General features: G+C 30.4%; 1 protein-coding gene across 2 annotated transcripts in view; it reads left to right on the top strand.

Annotated features, from left to right (window-relative positions):
* LOC135923194 (solute carrier family 12 member 1-like) overlaps positions 1–20,211 on the top strand; it is a 55,794-nt gene extending 35,583 nt beyond the window's left edge. For both annotated transcript variants that reach the window (XM_065457809.1, XM_065457810.1), the window contains 12 exons: positions 6,131–6,232; positions 6,630–6,785; positions 8,426–8,525; positions 8,803–8,914; positions 9,175–9,309; positions 9,546–9,652; positions 10,225–10,550; positions 11,779–12,033; positions 13,630–13,744; positions 13,979–14,065; positions 19,369–19,548; positions 19,960–20,211. In XM_065457809.1, the coding sequence (XP_065313881.1) occupies positions 6,131–6,232; positions 6,630–6,785; positions 8,426–8,525; positions 8,803–8,914; positions 9,175–9,309; positions 9,546–9,652; positions 10,225–10,550; positions 11,779–12,033; positions 13,630–13,744; positions 13,979–14,065; positions 19,369–19,548; positions 19,960–20,095 (1,811 nt within the window). In that variant the 3' untranslated portion in view covers positions 20,096–20,211. The remainder of the gene's footprint in view (positions 1–6,130; positions 6,233–6,629; positions 6,786–8,425; positions 8,526–8,802; positions 8,915–9,174; positions 9,310–9,545; positions 9,653–10,224; positions 10,551–11,778; positions 12,034–13,629; positions 13,745–13,978; positions 14,066–19,368; positions 19,549–19,959) is intronic.
* The last annotated feature ends 1,359 nt before the right edge of the window (positions 20,212–21,570 follow it).

The following is a 21,570-nucleotide window of genomic DNA, read 5'->3' on the forward strand; positions in this document are numbered from 1 at the left end:
AAGGAAAGGTAAAATATATAAAAATATGGACTGAAATCAAATTCAAATGTTCTTCACGAGCCCTCTAATTTTTAGATACAAACCTTTGCAAACAATTTAAAAGTAGGTGGTTAATAGGATTCCCGTGGCTTTTTTATTCTGCAAAATATTGAAATTTGGTGTTAAGTAATTACACCAACAACCTCAATAGTCAAAACTAGGACTGTGCCGATATTAATTATCGGATCGGATCGGCACCGATATTTAACGCTTTCCAAAACGGATCGGGCCATACCTGTAAAAATCCGATCCGATCTTTTTACTTTTCTTTTTTTGTTTATGTATATTTATTTTACATTAATAATACTTTCTAAATAATTTTATATAGATTTATAGTATTTTAAAAGTTTTTTATAAAAATAGAATGGAACACACAAATTTTAATTATTTTTAATCATTTTAAATAATAAAGCTAATTTTATTATTTATACTTTAAATAAAAGAATTTTTTTAAAATATGGTATCTGAATTATGGAAATATTTTACAAAAGACAAAGATAATTTTGCAAAAATCGTTATCTGCTTAATTCTAATTTCACGGGGAGGAATACCTACAAAAATACGAATCGAATCGACTAATGGAATTATTCGTATTCGTTTAAATCAAATAATTCATTATTCGTATTCGTACGAATAATAAAATGGTTATTCGATTCGTCGAATATTCGATTCAATTCGAAAGTTTTATTTAACCGTAAATTAAAAAAGATAGCATATTAAATTTATTTTGTAAAATTTAACTATGAAGACAAACAAATTTTATTAGTAAGATAATAAAGATACATATATAGTATAATTATACATCGCCGGGGTGGCCTAATGGGTAAGATGTAGGCTTTGGAAACACGAGTATGAACAAGGACGCGGGTTCAATCCTGGTAAAAACCATAAAAACTTTCAAGTTTTTCTTCGATGACTGATGTGTAAAGACATATGGTATGATGAATTTCGGAGCTTAGAGATGACACCCCGGTCACCGACAGGCCTGGACAGCCGGGTGCTAAGGATACCTGTCCAATAAACAAAATGAAGAAAACAAATGGAAATATGAATATGAAAGATAGGGCGTTCCCTCCAATGAAGATAAAACTCTGCATTGGTCAATCAATACTACACATCCTATCAGTGGGGAAATCTCAAAGCTCAAATGCCACTCGGGAGAAATGGAGGAGACGTACGAAACTTGGAAGCCCGACCTGCCAATCCACCACATGGGCGCAAATCTAAAAGGGACAGGAATGCACAGATGACCTACTTGCGAGATTCAGATGCAAACGAGTTCGGAAACAATAAATTGCTCACAAGTAATCCAGTCGAAAAAGATCTGGACCAGCACCTGGGGCTTCATGCCAGAGCCTTGCAATCAGACACTGACAATAAATCGACAGCTAGGCTTAGACAAGAGGAGGCAACAAATCACACAAAGAACTATGGTGGTGGAATCAAGAGGTACAAACCACTATACAGGAGAAAAAACCCTTTATCTTCAAAAATAAAGGGGATCCACACAATTGTCAAAATTACAGGGGCATAAAACTAATGTCACACTGTCTAAAACTATACGAAAAAATAATAGAAAAAAGATTAAGAGATATAATCGAAATAGGAGAGACACAGTTTGGCTTTATGCCTGGAAGATCAACAACCGATGCTATCCATGCAATTAGGCAAATGAGTGAAAAATACAGGGAAAAGAACAAAAAGCTACACATGGTCTTTCTCGATCTAGAAAAGGCCTTCGATAGAATCCCAAGAAAACTTATCTGGTGGGCGCTACGCCACAAAAAAGTTCCCGAAAAATATATAAGAATAATACATATGTATATGGGACATACAACAATGGTCCGAACGCACGGATTAAAAGTAAATAGAGAAAAGACGGAGTATATGGTGATAGGAGGAGATGAAACGGAGAGTATTGATATAAATGATTGGCAAGATATCCGCAATTGAAGCTGCAAATATTTATACAAACAAACGGTACAATAGAAAAAGAGATAAAGAATAAGATTAATCAAGGGTGGTTAAAGTGGAGATCTTTATCTGGAGTGCTATTTGACAAAAGAATCCCACACAAATTAAAGGGAAAGATCTACAGTTCCATAGTACCAACTATTCTATATAGTTCGGAAACATGGCCAACCAAAGAATCAGGCGAGAGAAGTCTACAAACTATGGAGATGAGAATGCTGAGGATGATTGCTGGGGTAACAAGAAAGGATAAGGTGCGCAATACAAGAATACTAAATAGTTTAAAGGTAGTGCCCATTAAGACTAAGTTAATGGTAAACAGACTTAGGTGGTATGGGCACACAATGAGAAGGCCTATGAACTACATAGGAAATAAAGTTGAAAGTTTGGAAGTGATGGGCAAACGTAAAAGAGGAAGGCCAAAACTTCAATGGCATAAAGTTAGAGCCAATATAAAGAAGTATAAAATAGATAAAAGAGATTGTATGAATAACATAAAGTGGAGAGAGATGTTGAAGGAGCTTACCACCAGAAAAAGTGAAAGCTAAAGAGAAAAAAAAAATATATAGTATAATTATATATAATGTAGAAAAATCAATATAATATTCATATCATTTATAAGACAAATATACCAACAACAAATTTTTTAAACACAAAGTTTTTGCAAAAAGTCAAATTTATGATTTCTCCATCATCAAACAAAGGAGAAAATATCTGGTTCACCCGTCATTCTTGACGGGATAGCTACTAGTTATTTATAATTGTATATGTGTTATAAATTACATAATAAATAAATACTTTCTTCGTCCATCATAAAACAATTCGGAAGTTAATTTTTAATTATGAATTATTCGAATAAAAACAGCCGTTAACAATATTTCGAAATAATAAATTTTTCTTCATTATTCCACTAGGAAATTTTATTTAATAGGAATAATTGCAAATAATTCCTACTAATAATATACGATTATTTTTCGATATTTATTAATATAAATTATTTTAATCGAATAATCTCGAATAATTCGATCGAATAATAGATAAAAAATTATTCGACGAATAATATATTTTCCTTATTCGAATTTTCTAATCGAATAATTTTGTTATTCATATTCGTGAAATTCGAATCGAATATCGAATAACAAATAATTCGTTTTAGGTATAGGGAGGAATAATGAAAAAATTATTTAATACTACCAATATCCTTAAACTTTTTAAAATTATTGTATAAATAAAAAAATTAAATTAAATGCATAATTCTATGTTTTGCATTAAAAATATTGATTTCTTAATTACATTTGGTTCAAAGGGAGGTGGTGAGAAATCAATATAAATATCGGATTGATATCTGATCGGGTTTGAGCCAATATCGGATCGGATTGGTGAAAATATGTATGCAAATGGTACCTCTGTAGGGCTCTGTGATTCTTCTTAAAAAAGAGAATGTTCTCTCATTAGTTTACTAATGGGAAGAGTTGCTAATATATATATAACCATTTTAATACATTGGGAATATAATCTAAAATGTGTTTGAAATGATGCAAAGCATCCATAGCATTTTTTGGGATTGTGTCAACCATACTTAATCTTTTAATTATAGTTATTCAGCTAATAAGGCATTATAAGATATTTTAACATCTTCATGATAAAAATCTAACAAATATTTATTTTTTTCCTATCACCATCTGAAAAAGGTTGGAAAGGCTTTTGTGGAAGTAATATCTGCGGATTTGTAAGTGCTGCATGATGAATTAAAAGGGCATTTGTTTTATAATACTCTTCTATTGATCCTATATTAATGTTTTGACAATGAGCTTGCTTGCTGCAAGTAGAGGAGAACAAATATTAAACATATATAGCTCGCTTTTGACTCAACAATCACATATAAAATATGAAATTCTTTATCAACATTAACTCTAATTTGCTTGAGTTCTAATAAAATGCTCTCCGCTATTCTCATCTTCTTAATCAAGTCAATGCCATGTTTTTGAAAAGTATTACATAAAATAGTTGTATAATTAAATAATACATTCTAATGAGAAAAAAAATTTGGAATAAGTAATGAATCCAATAATTTTCTTGCTCCTGAGGAAATATTTATTTCAGGCCACTGTGATATTTCAGTAATAGCATTAATAATCAGATCTTCTAACTCCATAAAAGCTGTTACTGCTTGATGGCGGAGACTCGATCTCGTTGGACAATGCAATTTCTTTCTCCCTGTTGGACAAGGAGTTTCAGAGTTGACTAGAAATTTAGATAAATATTACGCCACTAATATTTGAAAATAATTGGTAAATTACGCCAAGGAAAACTTGAAATCGAAATTAATTGATAAAATAACTTAGTAGATGAATGTGATAATTAAATATATATATGAGATAGGAATAAATATTAACAAATATAAATTAATTTTAACAATAATATTTTTGAAAAATATAATCCGGCATCTACATTTGGGGGGGGGGGATTTGTCCCCCTTGCCCCCCCCCTCTGCGTACGCGCCTGAATATAATGTATGTATACTATCATCTTGAAGATTGAGCCGACGTTAGCATCAATAAAATATAGACTCGGCTTTTGTCCCGAAAAATATTGATGTTATATTTTCTTCCATTCTTTCTTTTTTGCTATATTAAAAAAAAGTTTTTAAAAAAATCAGGATATGGGAAATTTTCATGTCATATTTTATTTTGTAATAAAATATTAAATAATCAACGTGATTGATGAATATTTAAATACAATGCTGAAAATTATATAGAGAATAAAATAAATATTTTGAAGTTTGAGATTTCTTCATTACATGCTATTTTAAAAATTCACCAGACCTCGGATTGACTCAGGTAACAAAGAAAAAGTTAATTTTGCAGGTTTCTGATGTATGTTAGCTAATTATTTCAGAATAGATAGGGCATAGCTCTATGCTATAAATTAAATTTTTAGTAAAACCTTTTACCATTAGTACTGACGAAAACAACCTATATTTTAAAAAATGGGCAAATATCAATTGCTATAGGTTATTGATATAGACCTCAGATCAAGGAAATAATTTTCCCTAGTTCATATCTTTGCATTATCAAAAAACAATTGCTAATCACATGTTAATATTTATTTATCGAATCCTTACCTAAATTCAATAAGGGTAAGGATATGATGGTGCCTGAGCGGCCACATGAAAGAGTGTAATAAAAAAAGCGCCCTTTATAAAACCACTCTTTATGTGGGCCTCACAAGGAACTGTTACCTAACTAGTAAGTACTAACTATTGGAGGCCTGACAAGTGAGGTATATGCGCAATTCTTGTATATTTTAATTTTATTTAAAAAAATTAATATAATTTTCAATTTATATGCCTTTGTATTTTATATTTTTATTTCATAAGAACAATATTAGCTATCAATTTGCAACTCCCTAAAAACTTCAGGTACTGAAAATGCAATTGCACAGCTTAAAAATAATAAGGTTAAAGATTTATATCTAGCGAGATTTATTATAGGCAATAAACTATGGCAAAATTTCTTGATTTTTATAACTTAATCTTCGCCGCCTTTGATGGCCCAAAATTAAAAGGTGAAAATGATTGCAGATTCCCTGCTAAATTTTATCAAAATTTATTAAACCAAAATCTGGATTTTAAGCTCAATGCGATGTCAAATTTTGGTACAAGAGTTTACGACGTCTTGATATTAAACCGGCCAAAAAATTTAATAGAAACTCTTAATACGTTTAATTTTATCTTAAAATTATTTTCTTATATAAAAAACATATTTTATATTTTTCTAATTAGCCCCTTTGCCAATTAAAAGCCACCTTTACCTTAAAACGGTTCAAAACATATTTAAGATATAGTATCACGCAATATATTTGCTTTATTTTGGTAACTTTGATTAGTGTCACAAGGATTTGGGCGAAGACTATTAGCTGCTTTTGAACGGAGTCCAAAATGAACTCCTGCATACGCCACTGAGGCGCGTGCTCATATTAAATATAGGCGAACAGTTTTACTTGTCCCTAAAAGACGCTGATATAATGTTATCAATTGCGCAAATATGGTAACATAACTATTTTTTAGTATAATTTATCAAATAAATCAATTGAATATTTTCTCTCATTTATATTATAGGTGACCTCAATATAATCGCTCCTATCATATCAAACTTTTACTTGATGGCCTACGCTCTCATAAATTATTCGTGCTTCGATGCTTCTTTATCGAATTCGTTAGGTTGGTGTTTCCCATATATATTATATAAAATTATCATGATTTTTTTTACGTCAATAGGTATTTACTACAAAAAGTCTCGCTCCAAATATATTAGGCTGGCTCAGTAGGCATCTTGAACTCTTTCATAAAAATAAATTGTAAATCTCAATATTACATTAGTTTTCTAATGACCGCTAAACCTCAATAATACCACTGAATTATCCTTCTTTACGGACACATGTTAAGAAAATTTATTTCTTTCTAGGATATTTTGTAAAATTATTTAGATATTTTTTGGGAGGGGGAAGGGGTTCAAAATGGAAACTACTTTATCTAGATATGTCTAAAATTTTTATAATGATTTTATTGTTATGCAATTAGTCATCAAATTTAAATTTATTTTATTTTTTTAAATCAGGCTTTAGGCCCGGATTTAAGTACTTTAACCCCTGGGTCAGTTTGATTGGCGGCTTTCTGTGTGTTATCTCAATGTTTTTGATCAAGTGGTGGGCTACCGTTATAACCTTCGTATTCATCATCGTTTTGTATGGTTATATTCGTTACAAAAAACCTGGTATAAATTTACTTGAAATTTGTTTATAAAATAGCTTGATTTTGAAGATTATATACAAAAGTATATACTTTGAACCCCGCCATATGCAAATATAGAGCTTATGAAAGTAAATTTTTAACACTAATAAGTATGAGATTCCATATTATTTTATGGACCTATGTAAATCAGTTATCACTTGAAAAAATATATAATTTTATTAATTTATTCATTAATCTTTAGAATATAAATCAAATAGAATAATTAAGTAATCTATCTTCTCTAAAAGATTGTTATTAATATTTGTGCTGTGGTGCAAGCGGTTATAAATTCAAATGTCGTAAAACCCCTTCAACACGAAGGCCCGCTGGAATTTTTCTAAGGAAGGGCAAAAAATATTTTTATACTTTGGTATAATGCAGGGGCATTTTTTTGGTTAAAAAAACTTCATAATTTATAAGTTTATTGTTTTCGATTTTTGGTGCCTTTTGCGTAGAAATGTTATTGCTTCTTTTTCCTTGCTTTTTGCATCCTTTCCCGTGAATTTTGTGTTTTTGCATAACTTGGTCTTTTTCCGTGTTTTTCTATCATTTAGCTTGTTTTTTACATCATTTTGCTTGCTTTTTGCAGATTTCACATCATATTGCTTACTTTTATGTCAGTTTGCATGGCTTAGTGTATTTTGATTTTTTAGTATTTAGGTGCTTTTGCGTTTCATCTACCAATTTGCATTGTTTAATTTTTTACAGGGTTCCGAACCGTAGCGAATATCGGTTTAGGCTCATATAAATATAACGGTTCAGGTTCGGTTCGTAAAAAATATCGGTTTGGTTTGAACCTTTGAAAACAGGTTTAAACATTTTTGTAATTCTATATGCAGAAGCATATTCTTTAAAAAAAATTATCACTTATCCTATAAAGCAACTTACGTTTATTTTATTATTATGGCACATATATACCTAATTTATAAATTATAACAAATAATCAGTATTACCTATAATATAAATAAATAAAAATGGTTACTGATAATAATTTACCAATAAAAGTTGATTATTAATAATCTTTAAGTCAGTTAGATCAAGAGGTTCAACCCGATTCACGGATCTTTTTAGAAGTTTAGATTCGGTTTAATTTGATAAATAATCGCGGTTTCAGGTTCAGTTTGGATTCCTGTTTTTTTGGTGTGCAGCTTAGAATTTTTCACTTTATAGGTCATTTTGCATGGCTGTTTATATATTATTATAATTTATATTTAAAACAAATATGTATAACTTCCAAATTATAACATTGTCATCTTAAAATTATATAGGCTAATGCAAATCTCTCTTTACTTTGTAAAAACATTTAAATAATTTCTGAACAAAATTCATCTTTATCTACGATTTGATTGCGATGTAACATGTATTGAGCTAAACATTTTTTTTTTCAGTGCTAAAACTTCTTTCTATTCTTCATAAATAGTGACAGTTTGATTGATTAAATTTGTTTTGCCGCAATTACCTCCACTCGCCTCCCTCTCCGGGCGTCCTAGTTCAACCATATCTTGGTAACAAAATTATCCAATAAAATGAGAAAATCTTTTATTATATAATTAATAATATAACAAAACTTTGCCAAAAAATTTAATTAATAATTTATAACATGCTAATAAAAAAAAATTGAAGATGTTAATTGGGGTTCGTCTACTCAAGCTCATGTTTACAAAAATGCTTTAACATTTTTGTATAAGCTTAACCAAACAGAGGAGCATGTCAAAAATTTTAGGTAAAACAAAAATAAAAATGCAATTTTTTTTAAAAAAAGAAGTTTTTATAGCTTTTAACGAGTTTTAAATTCTCAAAATTTTTACTAAATTATATTATAATTATCAATTAAAAAAATTACCCTACTAAAAGGGGCCATTCAAGTTCACTAATTAACCCATCATATAATTATATAATTTACCCAAAATAGCTTTATTTATCTCTTGAATGGTTTTCTTTGAGAAGATTTTACTCGATAATTTTTTTGCATTTTCGATGGATTTATTTATTTTATAAAGGCCACAAATTTTAGCCTTAACTGGTGATCCCAGAACCAGACCCACTTTCCTGGACTTTGCGAATCTATTCACCAAAAACTTGAGTCTCCTTATATGTGGTCATGTTATCATTGTAAGAAATTATTTATAATTTTTGAATAAGCTCTAATTAGTGTGCGTTTACCATTTTGTTTTTTTTTAAATTAAATTTTAAAATTTAGGAATTACATTTTTTTAATTTAAATTTATTAAGAGAATTATGGGAATTGTATTTATCGGCACAGTCAAAGTTAGTCAATTTATAGAAGTTTTAGTTAAAAATTATGTAAAAATGATAATTTTAGGTTTAACAAAAGGACATTTTCTAATGTAAATAAATATATTATTTGACAGAATAGTTCTAGCGATTGCTTATTGGATCTCAACACACCGAATGTTTACGAATATTTTCGTCATAAACGCATTAAAGCTATTTACAATCCCATAATTGCCCCTAATTTGAAGGATGGAGTCAGAGCATTACTTCAAGTAAAGCTAATTATGTGACAAAATTTGTCTGATTTCAGCCTTTTGCGATTTTAGCAGGATTATATGTATAATTTGACTGGACCAGAAAATTAGTATTGGCGTTAATATTAGCTGTACATTAAACATTTTGCCTGTTTTGATTGAATTGTTGATCGTTAATTCTTCTTCATTAGTGTTATAATTTGTTTTTAATCTTATGCAAATCTTATTTTATTAATTAACATAATATATGAAAGTTGTCAGGTTTAGGAAGAATGCGACCTAACTTATTATTAATGGGATATTTGAACGATTGTACCCCCAAAAACTTGGATATTCTTTTGTGTTACTTCAACATCATTCAGTAAGCATATATACTATATCTTCTTTATAAATTTGTCATTATTCAAAACTTAAATTTTTCTAACTTTAAACATTTAAACAATTTTTAACTTGATATAAAAAATATTAAGTCAAGTTTTAGTTTCAGAAGTTTAAGTATATCTAGAATTCTGACTTTTTTTTTATCTTCAAGTTTAAATTTAAAAACTTAATTAAAAGCTGAAGTTTATAAAAAATAAACTTTTTTATATTTAATTTATATACTAATTACAAATTTAATATTTGAGTGTTAGGGGGATTTTTGAACATATTCTTTTGTTTTATTTTTTTCGTTGCTTTTTTTTATATCCATAAAGATATAGGATATATATAAAAGAAATATTCTATGTAAAAAGCTTGGTGTGTATTTTATGTGGTCCTATAAAAGGATTCTATTTTTGCTAGTAGATTTAAAAATTTTAAATAATAATTTATATTCCATTTGCAAATCGCTTGATAAGACACTATCGAGTTTTTAATATCATAACCCCCCCCCCCCCCTTCAAACTAAAAAAAATGAAATAATCTTTAATATTTTTCTATCCCATTATATAGCGATGCTTTTGACCTATATCTATGTGTAGGCATACTTAGGATGCCTATGGGGTTATCTCTTCCTACACGTTGTAGTTTTGCCCAAACATCACCAATCTTATCGCAGAAAAATGATATTTCCCCAGAGCGCGATAACAAAATTATGGTTCCAAATAGTACCTATCAAAAATCACTACCTTCTAACTCTATCACATCTCTCACGTCTATAGCATCTAATAATATTATAGATTCTGTAAAATTTCATAAGCACAAGAAAATATCCAAAGCACGTCCTTTGTCTTTTGTTGGGGGACAATTCGTAGTCAAGCGTAAATTGAGCAATAAATGTAAGCGTTTGATTTTGAAAATATTGTTGTTTTTATTTACATTTAAAAATTCATTATCGGAAAACTAATATTGTTTTTTATCTGTTGAAAAGAGATTCTAGGAGATAAAAGCTAGATTCTCAATTTTTAGCGATTTAGAACGGGAACCGTTGAATTGATTTACCTAAATATAAAATATTTTTTTGTTTTAGTTTGTTGTCTAATTTTTTTTAAAGTTTTAAATTTAAGATTTACATTTTTTTAACGGTAAATTTTTTTTTTAAAAAAAGATTAAATTCAAATACAAACAATATCAGATTAAAAATATATTTATATAAAGCAAATAAGGATATATTAAAAATTATATATAAAAAAATATAAATATATATTTTATATAGAAAAATATTAAAAAATGTGCATAATACTCTAGAAGTGAATGTTTAAAAAATTGGACCGGCAGATTTCGAGGGAAATCTGATCCTTCATTGGGATCCCCCATATTAATTTTAAAAAATGATATAATATATGGATGTTATAAGATAAACAAGAATTTGCCAGAGACTCAGGAATATCAATATACCAGAGATGCATAGATACCTTTATTTTTTGCTACCAAATTATTCAACTCATTAATAGTTTAATTCAATCATTTCCCATACAATTTACACCGAAAAAATTCATATATTCTCTTGCAAATGTATTAGATATCTTTAAAAAATCGTTAGTTATTAATATCCATTTTATTTAATAAATGTTGCCTTCTCTTTTTTTAGGACCGATATTTCTTAAAATTATTTTTATGAGATTTGATTATATTTTCCGTTTGGCTGGCGAAACTATTTACAATCCGAGAAGGAAAAAAAAATTCAAATTTATAATTTTGTTACATATGAATATAATAGCTTTAAAAAAATTGATTCATTTAAATAAAATATAGTTAAAATAATTACGTTTATTTTAGTAAATTTTTTATAAAAGTATCTGTGATATACGACCTATACCCGGCAGTTTTGGAATAGATATCTGCAAAAAGTGGTATGTAAAATATATTTGAAGTCTTTATCATACTTAATAAATACATATTGTCAGAACAACATGTAGATCGTCGGCTATTTTTCCTATATAGGTGAGTGTTCATTGGGGCTTTGTGCTCTGTTTATCAGCGTTATGCAATGTATAACAAAGGATTTAATAAATGTATAATTATCATTTATCAAAAAAAGTTATTTTATCCCTTTCATTATTTTAGCGAAACTCAAAAATTTGTATCACAAATGTTCACCCAAATTTGAAAGAGCTAAAGAACTTCCTGATAACCCTTCGAAAGCAAGAAAAAGTGCTAATAAAATTAGTCGCAAAAAGAAATTTTCTCGGGCCATAACCCAATTTTATCATTCCAATCACCCTAAAGACATCCGAGGTTTACGACTTTATTACGACAATTACTTCCGCGTTAGGCATAAGCGTAGTACTATAGATGTATGGTGGCTTTTTGACGATGGAGGTTAGATATTGCATATTATTTAATGTTGTTAAATATTGATAATTCATAAATATATTTAATTTTTTTAACATCTTATATACCAGGGATGTGAATTAGACCCTAAACCCTAACCCTCGTGTTTTTGCTGAGCTAGAAACCAAATCCGAACTTTTTTAAATAAAAAATAATCATGAAAAATAAATAAAAATTACATTTTATTTCTGGAATCATTTTCCATTTTCTCCGCATTTTTCCAAATTTTCAGTTTTTTGCATACAGTTTGTAGTTAAAATTTTATTATAAATGATAATTTAATAATTCTATAGGTGCTTACCTTGATTTTAAACAATTTAAGAAAGTAAAATATTGGGGCAAAAACAGAAAGAGAAAGGAAAATAAAATCAATAGATATTCAATTTTTAAATTTTATTTAATTGCAATATAAGCGATGTAAATATAAAGGTTGTCAATAGATTTGGCATGTTTAATTTTGTTTGTTGAATACTTTTTGGTTAAAATAATACAAAAAATAAAAATGATTGTAAGATAAATGATTTTTAAATTTTTGCTGTAAATTATGATTATATGGAGTTAAAAAATAAAATATTTGTCTATTTCTTTATGCTCTCCAAACCCTGAACCTGAACCCTTTTGTAAATTTTTAACTAAACCCTGACCCTGTTTTTTTGTTGAAGGATTCACATCCTTGTTATACTTATTTTAAAAAGCTATAATATCAATCATTTTTTTAGAAATGTAATTTGAGTATGAACATTTAATTTTAGTATTAAAGTAAATGATAATTTACTTCAAATTAACATTATTTTTATTTTGGTATTTTTACTAGAGTCATATGTGAATTGTGACTTAGATAAGAAAAGAAAATAATATATTTAATTTTTATTACACTAATATGAGTGCCACAAAGATTGTTATAAAAAGAGAAAGCTATCGTTTAGAGAGGTTTAGATATAAAGAAAATCATTATTATCTACGATTAATCATAATTTTTTTTATAATTGATTACAATTACTAATTACATTTCTACTACATGTAATTGAATATCAATTAAAACTGATCCTGTTTTTAGGCTTAGATTCTGAAGCTTCTTGTATTCTTTAATTTATTTGTTAAGTATAAAAAGATAATATATAATCTTTCAATCGGTCGACCCCAAGACCTATGCAAAAACTGAGCCAAATAACGAAACCAAACTACTACGCGATCCAAACCCGACCGTTCACCTTGACTATTAACAATTTCAATATCTTCATAACCAACTTCATATTCAGAATCCAAATATCGGATTCTTAATCCGACATTTTAAAATATAAGGGAGGAAATAAAGTAATTCGAATGAAATTAAAAATAAGTTTAATCTACTATAAATATGATATAAAATATTATAATTGAAATCACTGATTTTATTATATTGCTAAGTACTTTCTTTTTTTGTAATATATTACAAATTACCTTTCTTTTCTTTTGTAGTCAATTACTCTCCGATTCTGGTTCGATAAGGTAATAGTTAAATAATATATTGAGGATAAATTAATCTCGAAATTTACCATATTCTGTAATTATTTTTATTTTTAAAAAAATATCCATATTATAAAGGCCTTACAATTTTACTCCCTTATATTATATCGCAGAGGAGAAATTGGCAACATTGTAAAGTTAGATTTTTCGCTTTATCAAAAGACAGCAAAGAATCGGATCTTATTCATCACAGGTGGTTTAAGAATAAGAACAATCTTTTTTTTTAAAGAATTTAGTATTTATATATAATTATTAGGTAAAAAAATTTTTAAAAGAAATTGGGCATCAAAAAAGAGTTATATTATTTTTTTAAAGGTTTTGTTTAACGAAAGTATAAAAAGAATTTCAATTTATTAACAAAATTTTGGATAAATTTATGAAGCCCCTAAATAATGTAATTATTTTTAAAAAATATTTTGATGAATAGCTTCGCAGCAATGTTGAACAAATTCAGGATTGATTTTTCTGATGTTTTTATCATTCCAGATATTGAAAAACTTCCTTACCCAACAACGTATAACCTTATATTTATTTCATATTTTTAAAATTAGATTGCTATTAATTATAATTTTTATTCATTCAAATTATTTGATTTAGTTATTTGATAATATTTTTAAATGGCTTCCTAACACTTTCGGTTTTCCTGAATCTTATTTATATCTATTAATAGGAATCATCAACATCTTATGTAGTGTTGTTAAACGGTTCGATTTAAGCCTATTTTTAAAAACGGCTAACTCAATATTTTACCTCTAAAAATTTTATGCAAGCCTTAAAATTTTGCTCATAGATGTCAAAAAAATTTGGACTTCTATTAGCGAAATCTTGAGCCGTGGGTAATATTTTTCTGGCTAAAATATTGAATTAGCCATTTTTAAAAATCGACTCAAATCGAGCCTTTTAACAACACTACATCTTAGGATAATTAATTACTGGGAAATGTTGGGTATATTAATTAAATATAGAATTTTTGTTTTTAATTATTATTATTAATATTAAGTAAGTTTTATTATTAAGTTATTTTTTGCTAGGTTGAATATATTATGAATCAAATTTAAAACACTACAGGATAATTAATTGCTAGGACATGTTGGGTATATTAATTAAATATATAAATCTTGTTTTTAATTAATATTATAAATGTTAAGTAAGTTTTATTATTAAATTATTTTTCGCCAGGTTGAAAATATTATATCTCAGAATAAGATTTAAATCTGCCATATTTATAATATTTATTAAATAAACAAATTTATGCTATCCCCTCTACGTTATACCAAAGTCCGAAGGATCTGCCATAGTAATAAGAGATTTCTCGATACCCCTTCCTTCTCAAATCGATTCCTTTGATATCCAATTAACTCAAGATAGCAAAATACGCATGAAAAATTGACATTAGGTTAGCATTCCCCTCCATTCCCTTATCAGATCACGTGCGGTGTTTCTTTGGACTTCACTTCAGAGGTCAAACCTATCGATACAAGGTTCTCCCAATGGGGACCTCCTTCAGCCCATATTGCCTTCAGTCAATCATCCTGGATGCCTGCGCCAAAACAGTATGGAAGGCGAATTACAACGTGTACCTGGATTATATCCTGATCCACGGCGAGAGCGAATTTGACGTCAAATGGTCTACTAGATCTCTACGATGTACCTTGGAGGGATGGGGATTCGAATTAGCCCTCTACAAATCTCTCCTCAACCCAACACCGTTCATCATAACTTACATAGAGGCCCCCATTGACCTACAAGCCAAAACACTCGCTGCAGACAACAACACGAAGGCTATTAACCAAATGTCTAGAAATATTCAGGTGACTCGTACCAACACTAAGACACGGGCCATCTCCTTGCCGCCAGTATCCTAGGGATCGAACCAATTTGCCTACACAATCACGGGCATGTCACGTCTCTTTTCCCCATATTACACAACTATAAATGATTCGGCATGACCCCGGTAGTGAATACTTACCTATCCTTCCAAAAAGCCCAGATTATTATTGGCGCGCTTCAGAAATCAATTAGCATCCGCTTACGCCAACAATGTGGTCTACACCGACGCATCGGACAGTCATATCGGTATCTCCTTCTGTGGCACCGATAACTTATAAATAGTATACCAGGGGGTCATCCTCCTGTTCAACATTCCAGCCCACGCCATTATGCATACTAATGCCAAAGAAATACTAGCAGTGGGGTCGAGCTCTTCTCGCCATCAGCAAAGAAGGAGCTCCACCGGTTATCTTCACTGACTCAACTGTGGCCTACTACGTCTATAGAAAAGGAGTTCGAAGTCGACATCTATAGAAATCGTGATCACTCAAAACCTCAGGAAGTTAGGGTTGCTAAATTTCACTAAGGTCAGCCAAAACATTCAGTGGGTCCCCATACGAAAATCCAGCAGAGGAACCGTCAGGAGATTGGATACGGGACAGCCTATAAACTGTTCGACTCTAGCTGCCAGTGACAAATCAAGATGATCACCAACTTAGACGCCCAGCATTCTATAGTCAGGATCGAAACAGACGAGACGCCATTGTCGATCTCAGAACTTTCCGAGCCATCCGGGGAAGGATTTGCCGAGCGTTAGTTCGTGTCTCCATCCATCTAGGGTACATCGTAGGGGTCTAGTAGACCATTTGAGGTTTAATTCGTTCTCGCTGTAGATCAGTATATCGTCCAGGTGTTTTGACGCAGGCGTCTAGGATGATTGACTGAAGGCAAACGTGCTGAAGGAGGCCCCATTGAGAGGACTTTATATCGATAGATTTGACCTCTGAAGCGAAGTCCAAGGAAACGCCTTACGCGATCTCATATGGGATGGAGAAGAACGCTGACATAATGTCAATTTTGCATGGGTTTTTGCTCTCTCGAGTTTATTAGACATTAGAGAAATCGATACGGAAGGGGTATCGGAGGAAAATCTTGGAGTAGATCCGTTGAACTTTAGTATGACCTAGAGGGGGAGCATATTTCATCACTTTCCCTTAATTCAATGATACCCGCGGCCAAAATATGGGTGACGATTGGTTCATATCTATCGGCGAGGGCATAGTTTTGCCGGTGTCGAAAGTACCTTCCCTCGTTCTCACCGATCCTAGCATGGCCCAGTCTTGGCCTGAATCTTCTGGTTGCCATCGCGCAAGTAAAATTGGGCATCAACGATCCCACTGTAGACTTGGCCGGAGCTATGTTCAGGGAAGGACTGTTGGCAAGATCGGCGTCTGTGTGAATCCGCCGGCCACACTCACGATAGCCGCGATGATGTCGTTCATAGTGGGGGGGGGAGCCGTATTTTTCAAGGATTTGACGTTACGGGCCATTGCGGCTGCTGGAATACCAGGAGGTTGATGACGGTTTGTCCATAAATCATTCCTGTATCACCGAATCCTCTGACATTAGAGAGACTACGTCAGATGTTGATTCATTTGTCAATTGGCAGCAGAGGGGTCTAACGGTATTGAAGATGTTGACGGATTATCGTGGCTTTCTCCGTCAAATATCTGCGGGTCTTTGGGGGGGGGGAAACAGTTCACGCCTCAATTCCCTGAGATATTTATCATATTTAGCCAATCTGGGAGCACTAGCTCTCCCCTTATCATCGGTGGGCCAAACTACTGATCCTGGGGTCCTTCAAGTCCCGGTTAAGCCCTAAAGAGGGCTGGTGGGTTTTATGGGAAAAGAAGTTAAGAGCGCTAGATGGGAGTAGAGATGGAGAGTTAGAAGAAGCTTATTTGGTAAAATAAGATGAATCGTGTCTTTAGCGCAACCCATTTTTTTTCTTACCCCTAGCGGTGGTCATTTTCTTCTGCTGCGTCCTTGGTCTCCTAAAGGCGCACGTACCCATGGCGGTACGTCCTTTGTCTCGAAAGGGCCGTGTGTCCGGATGATCTTGATTTCCTCTGAACCCATGTACTGCTCTTGAAATTACATGTCGTTAGCACGGGCAGTTTTAATCCAATTAATGGCTAATTTTAGGGTCCTGATTCTTTCCGTTATAGCATCGACGACTCCCATCTCTGATCGTGCATTAGCTTCACAATTTTTCTAATGTGTTTCAGCTCATGCCGGTCGCGCTCGTTGGCTTTACACTTGGGTTCCCTTAGGTCACTCATCAGGACTCTCCAAGTTAATTTTTGTCCACTGTGGCCAAGGGAGGCTTGGGAGTTGCTAGCTGAAATCTAGCTTGCGGCGTGGACCCTGTGCTGATGCGGTCATTGAGGACACTGTCTTCCGAGTCTGTTTCCGATATTTGTTGGCTCGTTTGCCGGCCCGGGCCCATAATGGATACTGATTGTCCGGGGCGAAATCCTCTTGATTCGGAGTGTGCCGGGGCCGGCGGTGCTATTCCGTTCATTTGAATTGTAAGAGCCGTTATCGCTGCCATTATCACACTAAGTTGGTCATTGGGCTGGATCCCACTAACTTGGGGCTCTGTGACCGATTGATTCGGAGTCAAAATCATCGTGTGATAGTCCTCCTTTATCGGATGCTTGGCCTGCCCTACTGCGAAATAATATTTCAAGAAATTTATAAGCAAAGAGAATTTTTTATGTCTTTATGCTCTCGAACCCTTTTTTAAATTTTTATCTCTGAACCCGGATCAGAACTATTGTTGTTGAAGGGTTCATATCCCTGGTTTTTACATCTTGCTAACAACATATGAAGGATAGCAAAAGTAAAACCTTATTTGTAGGTTCGGTTGATAAATCTACAGTCCTGAATATTTACTTTCAGCCTATTTTAAAATTATTTCTTACTATGGCTATAGTAAGGTTAATATATTGTGGCTATAGTAAGGAATCACGTGATCGACTCCCTCAAAAAAATCTTTCAATGCTATTCAATGTAAAGAATTAAATCATCTTCTATCAAGAAAACATAAATTATGTTAAAAATCACAACATATATCTAAAAAAATTTCTTCTTTATAAAATGTATTATTACTCGATTCGTATTTTACGAATTTCGATTCGAAAATTTTATCCATTATTCGTATATTTTGAAATTTTTCGCATATTCAAAATTTATCCTAAATGATCTCATTATTCGAAAATATTCGTAAATATATAAATTTATTTATAATTATTTAACATGTTCCTTACGAATTTTTAAACTTCCACATCTATAATTATCTTTTTAAAATAATAATCTAATTTTTCCAAATTTAGAAAAAATTTTTGGAGATTTTTTTAAAGAAGATAGATTTTTATCAAATTTTACATAAAATTCGAAATATGTTTAGAAAAAAAATTTACGAGTATATCTTTTATAAATTTCATGCATAATAAATTTTTCAAGATAAAATCACAATTTTTTTTACACAATTATTGAAAGATTTATTAATTTTCGAATCGAATATTCGACGATTTAAAAATAATGTGTTTATTATTCATACAAATAAGGAATTATTCGATTCGCATGAATACGAATAATATAATTATTTGATTCTAAAATATGATCAAATACGAATAATGCAAATATTCGATTCGTATTTTTGTAGGTATAGTCTGTAATTTTTATAAATTATAAAAAGGGGTGGGGGCACATTGTGAGCATCCAAAATTCCAGTAGATTAATTTTCGGGAGGCCGGAAATCTAAGTTATCTAATGTTATCTTAAATTGCTTGCCTTATATAGCAGTTATGTGTTATCATATATTCAAATTATTCATTGTCCAGTAATGCTGCACATAATAATTAAACAACCAAACATAGCCATGTATAATTATCTTAAAAAACTATTTATAACTTTTCTATCAATGTTACTAATAATGAGGAAAATAAAGTTATTATATATTTATATTTGTATATATTTCAGTCAGAATCGATTCGAGAATATGGTTCGATTGTACAGGGTCAAGGACGATGACGACCCTAAATACAAACCAGGTATGATAACGGATGCCGAATATGTATCTTTCGAACAAAAAAGCTTCAGACATATGCGCTTGCAGGAATTGCTCCAAAAACACTCCAAGGAAGCTAGTCTTATCGTCATGTAATTTTATTTTCGCGAATTTAAAAATGATTCTAAAATTATAGTTTTTTTTATTAATACTTTTTTATCTTATAACTTTTATATTATACCCATTATTTCCAAAATATGCATAAAGATAGTTACAATTAATTGGGCAGAAATATATTTTAGCAAAAAATTTCAGTTACAATCCGCATGACCTTGAGAAAACTTTAAAATGTTAACTTTGACAATTAGAGATACTTTTATGAAATAAGTAAGTATTCTTAAATACTTGAATTACTATATTAAATTAACAATTTCTGATATCCTGGACTTAAAAAAGACAAAGTGAGAAGATATTGTGATATAGTAGCTTACTCTTATTATAATATTCAAAATATCTTATTATATTTTTAAAAAAAAATTTTTACTCAAAAATTAAAATGAAAGAACGTTGCCTATTCCTAGGAAAGGAACATGCTCAGCGACTCTGTATATGTCTTGGCTCGAAATAATGACTCAAAATCTTCCGCCTACTCTCATGATCAGAGGTAACCAACAGAGCGTTTTGACGTTTTACTCATAATTTTCGTTCGCGAATTATATTATTAAATTATATTTCGTTTTTAAAGCACTTATTCTATTATTGAAGATATTTAATTGGAATCAAATTTTTATTATTTATTTCTTCAAAGTGGGACACAAAATAATTTAGTTCAATTGTATAATTTCACTAAATTAATATTTAAAAAAAAATTTATTATATAAATTATTTATAAATTATTGTCAAATACTTTAATATAGTCAATATCATCGGTTTAAATTCTACCTCATCTCATTCATAACTATGCTCATTTTTTAACAATAATAAAGAATTAGTGATAAATGTAATAAAAAAAATAATATGAGAAGAGTATATATATATATATATATATCTAAAATGTTTATTCTAAAAAATCTTTGGTACCCGAGTATTTTTTGCCTGGAAAATATCAAAAAATATGGTAAGGTTAAGTTTAACTACCACCCTTTCCGCGATATATATATTTATAATTTCTATAATATAATGTTTAATATTACTCTACGTCTAAAATAAATTAGAGCTAATGAGTTTTAAAAAAAACAGCATTGAATTTATATAACCTAATATAAATCATTGATTTAAAAAGGGCATAGTAAAAAGGATACATTATATTCACTGTTTTAATCATAAGTTACATCTGTTATTCAAAATTATTTTAAACCGAATTTATATAGTTTTTTAAATTTAGCTAATGTTTCATTTAATTATTTTGGTAAGGGGGCAAAAAGTATAGACAGTATTGGCAAATTTAGGTTAATAATTTAAAAAACTATTGTGGTGTGCGTCCTTAGGTGTACGTGAACAGTAGGTTTCATGAAATGAAGGATGCAAGCTCATGATGATTCTTATGAAGCCCTGACACCAAATTAGATTAGTTGGATATGGGTTCTTGCATTGGGGGGGGGGGCACGCGAGCATGGTCTTGAGACAAAGGATAACAGGTATTAGGAATATCTTGTATTTTATGGAACATGTTCTTATATATGTATATCCAAGGTCTATCTAATCTAATTAACTTGAAATATTATAAATATTGTTATTAAAATGTTTTTGAAATACTCATTGTAGGATGAGTGGAAGAATTTTTATCAATATTCTTAAAATTAGATACCATGATGATACGATAATAAATTGTTAGTTAATTAAATTCTGTCCATGGCAATTTTTTTATATATCATACCTTCTACTGGGGACACCCACAATTTAGTAGGCGTACGTCCACCCTTGTGTTAAAAAACCCAATTTGGGTCTTAAAAAACGAACCGATTAAGATTATAACCAAAATAACATTATTATGCCTAATTATTTTGCACATAACTGGCAGAAATGCCTGGACATCAATTTGCCAAATCTTGATTACATAATATTATTTTGGGTAAAATCTTAAGGGCCGTTTTGAAAAATCGGGATATTTAACAATACTAGCCCACCCTTTATAAAGCGTATCTAATGCAGTCGAATAGTGTTCTCTGTTTGGC

The sequence above is a fragment of the Gordionus sp. m RMFG-2023 genome, chromosome 2 (assembly GCF_954871325.1).
Source record: "Gordionus sp. m RMFG-2023 chromosome 2, tfGorSpeb1-WG-v2, whole genome shotgun sequence".
NCBI lineage: Eukaryota > Metazoa > Nematomorpha > Gordioida > Chordodea > Parachordodidae > Gordionus > Gordionus sp. m RMFG-2023.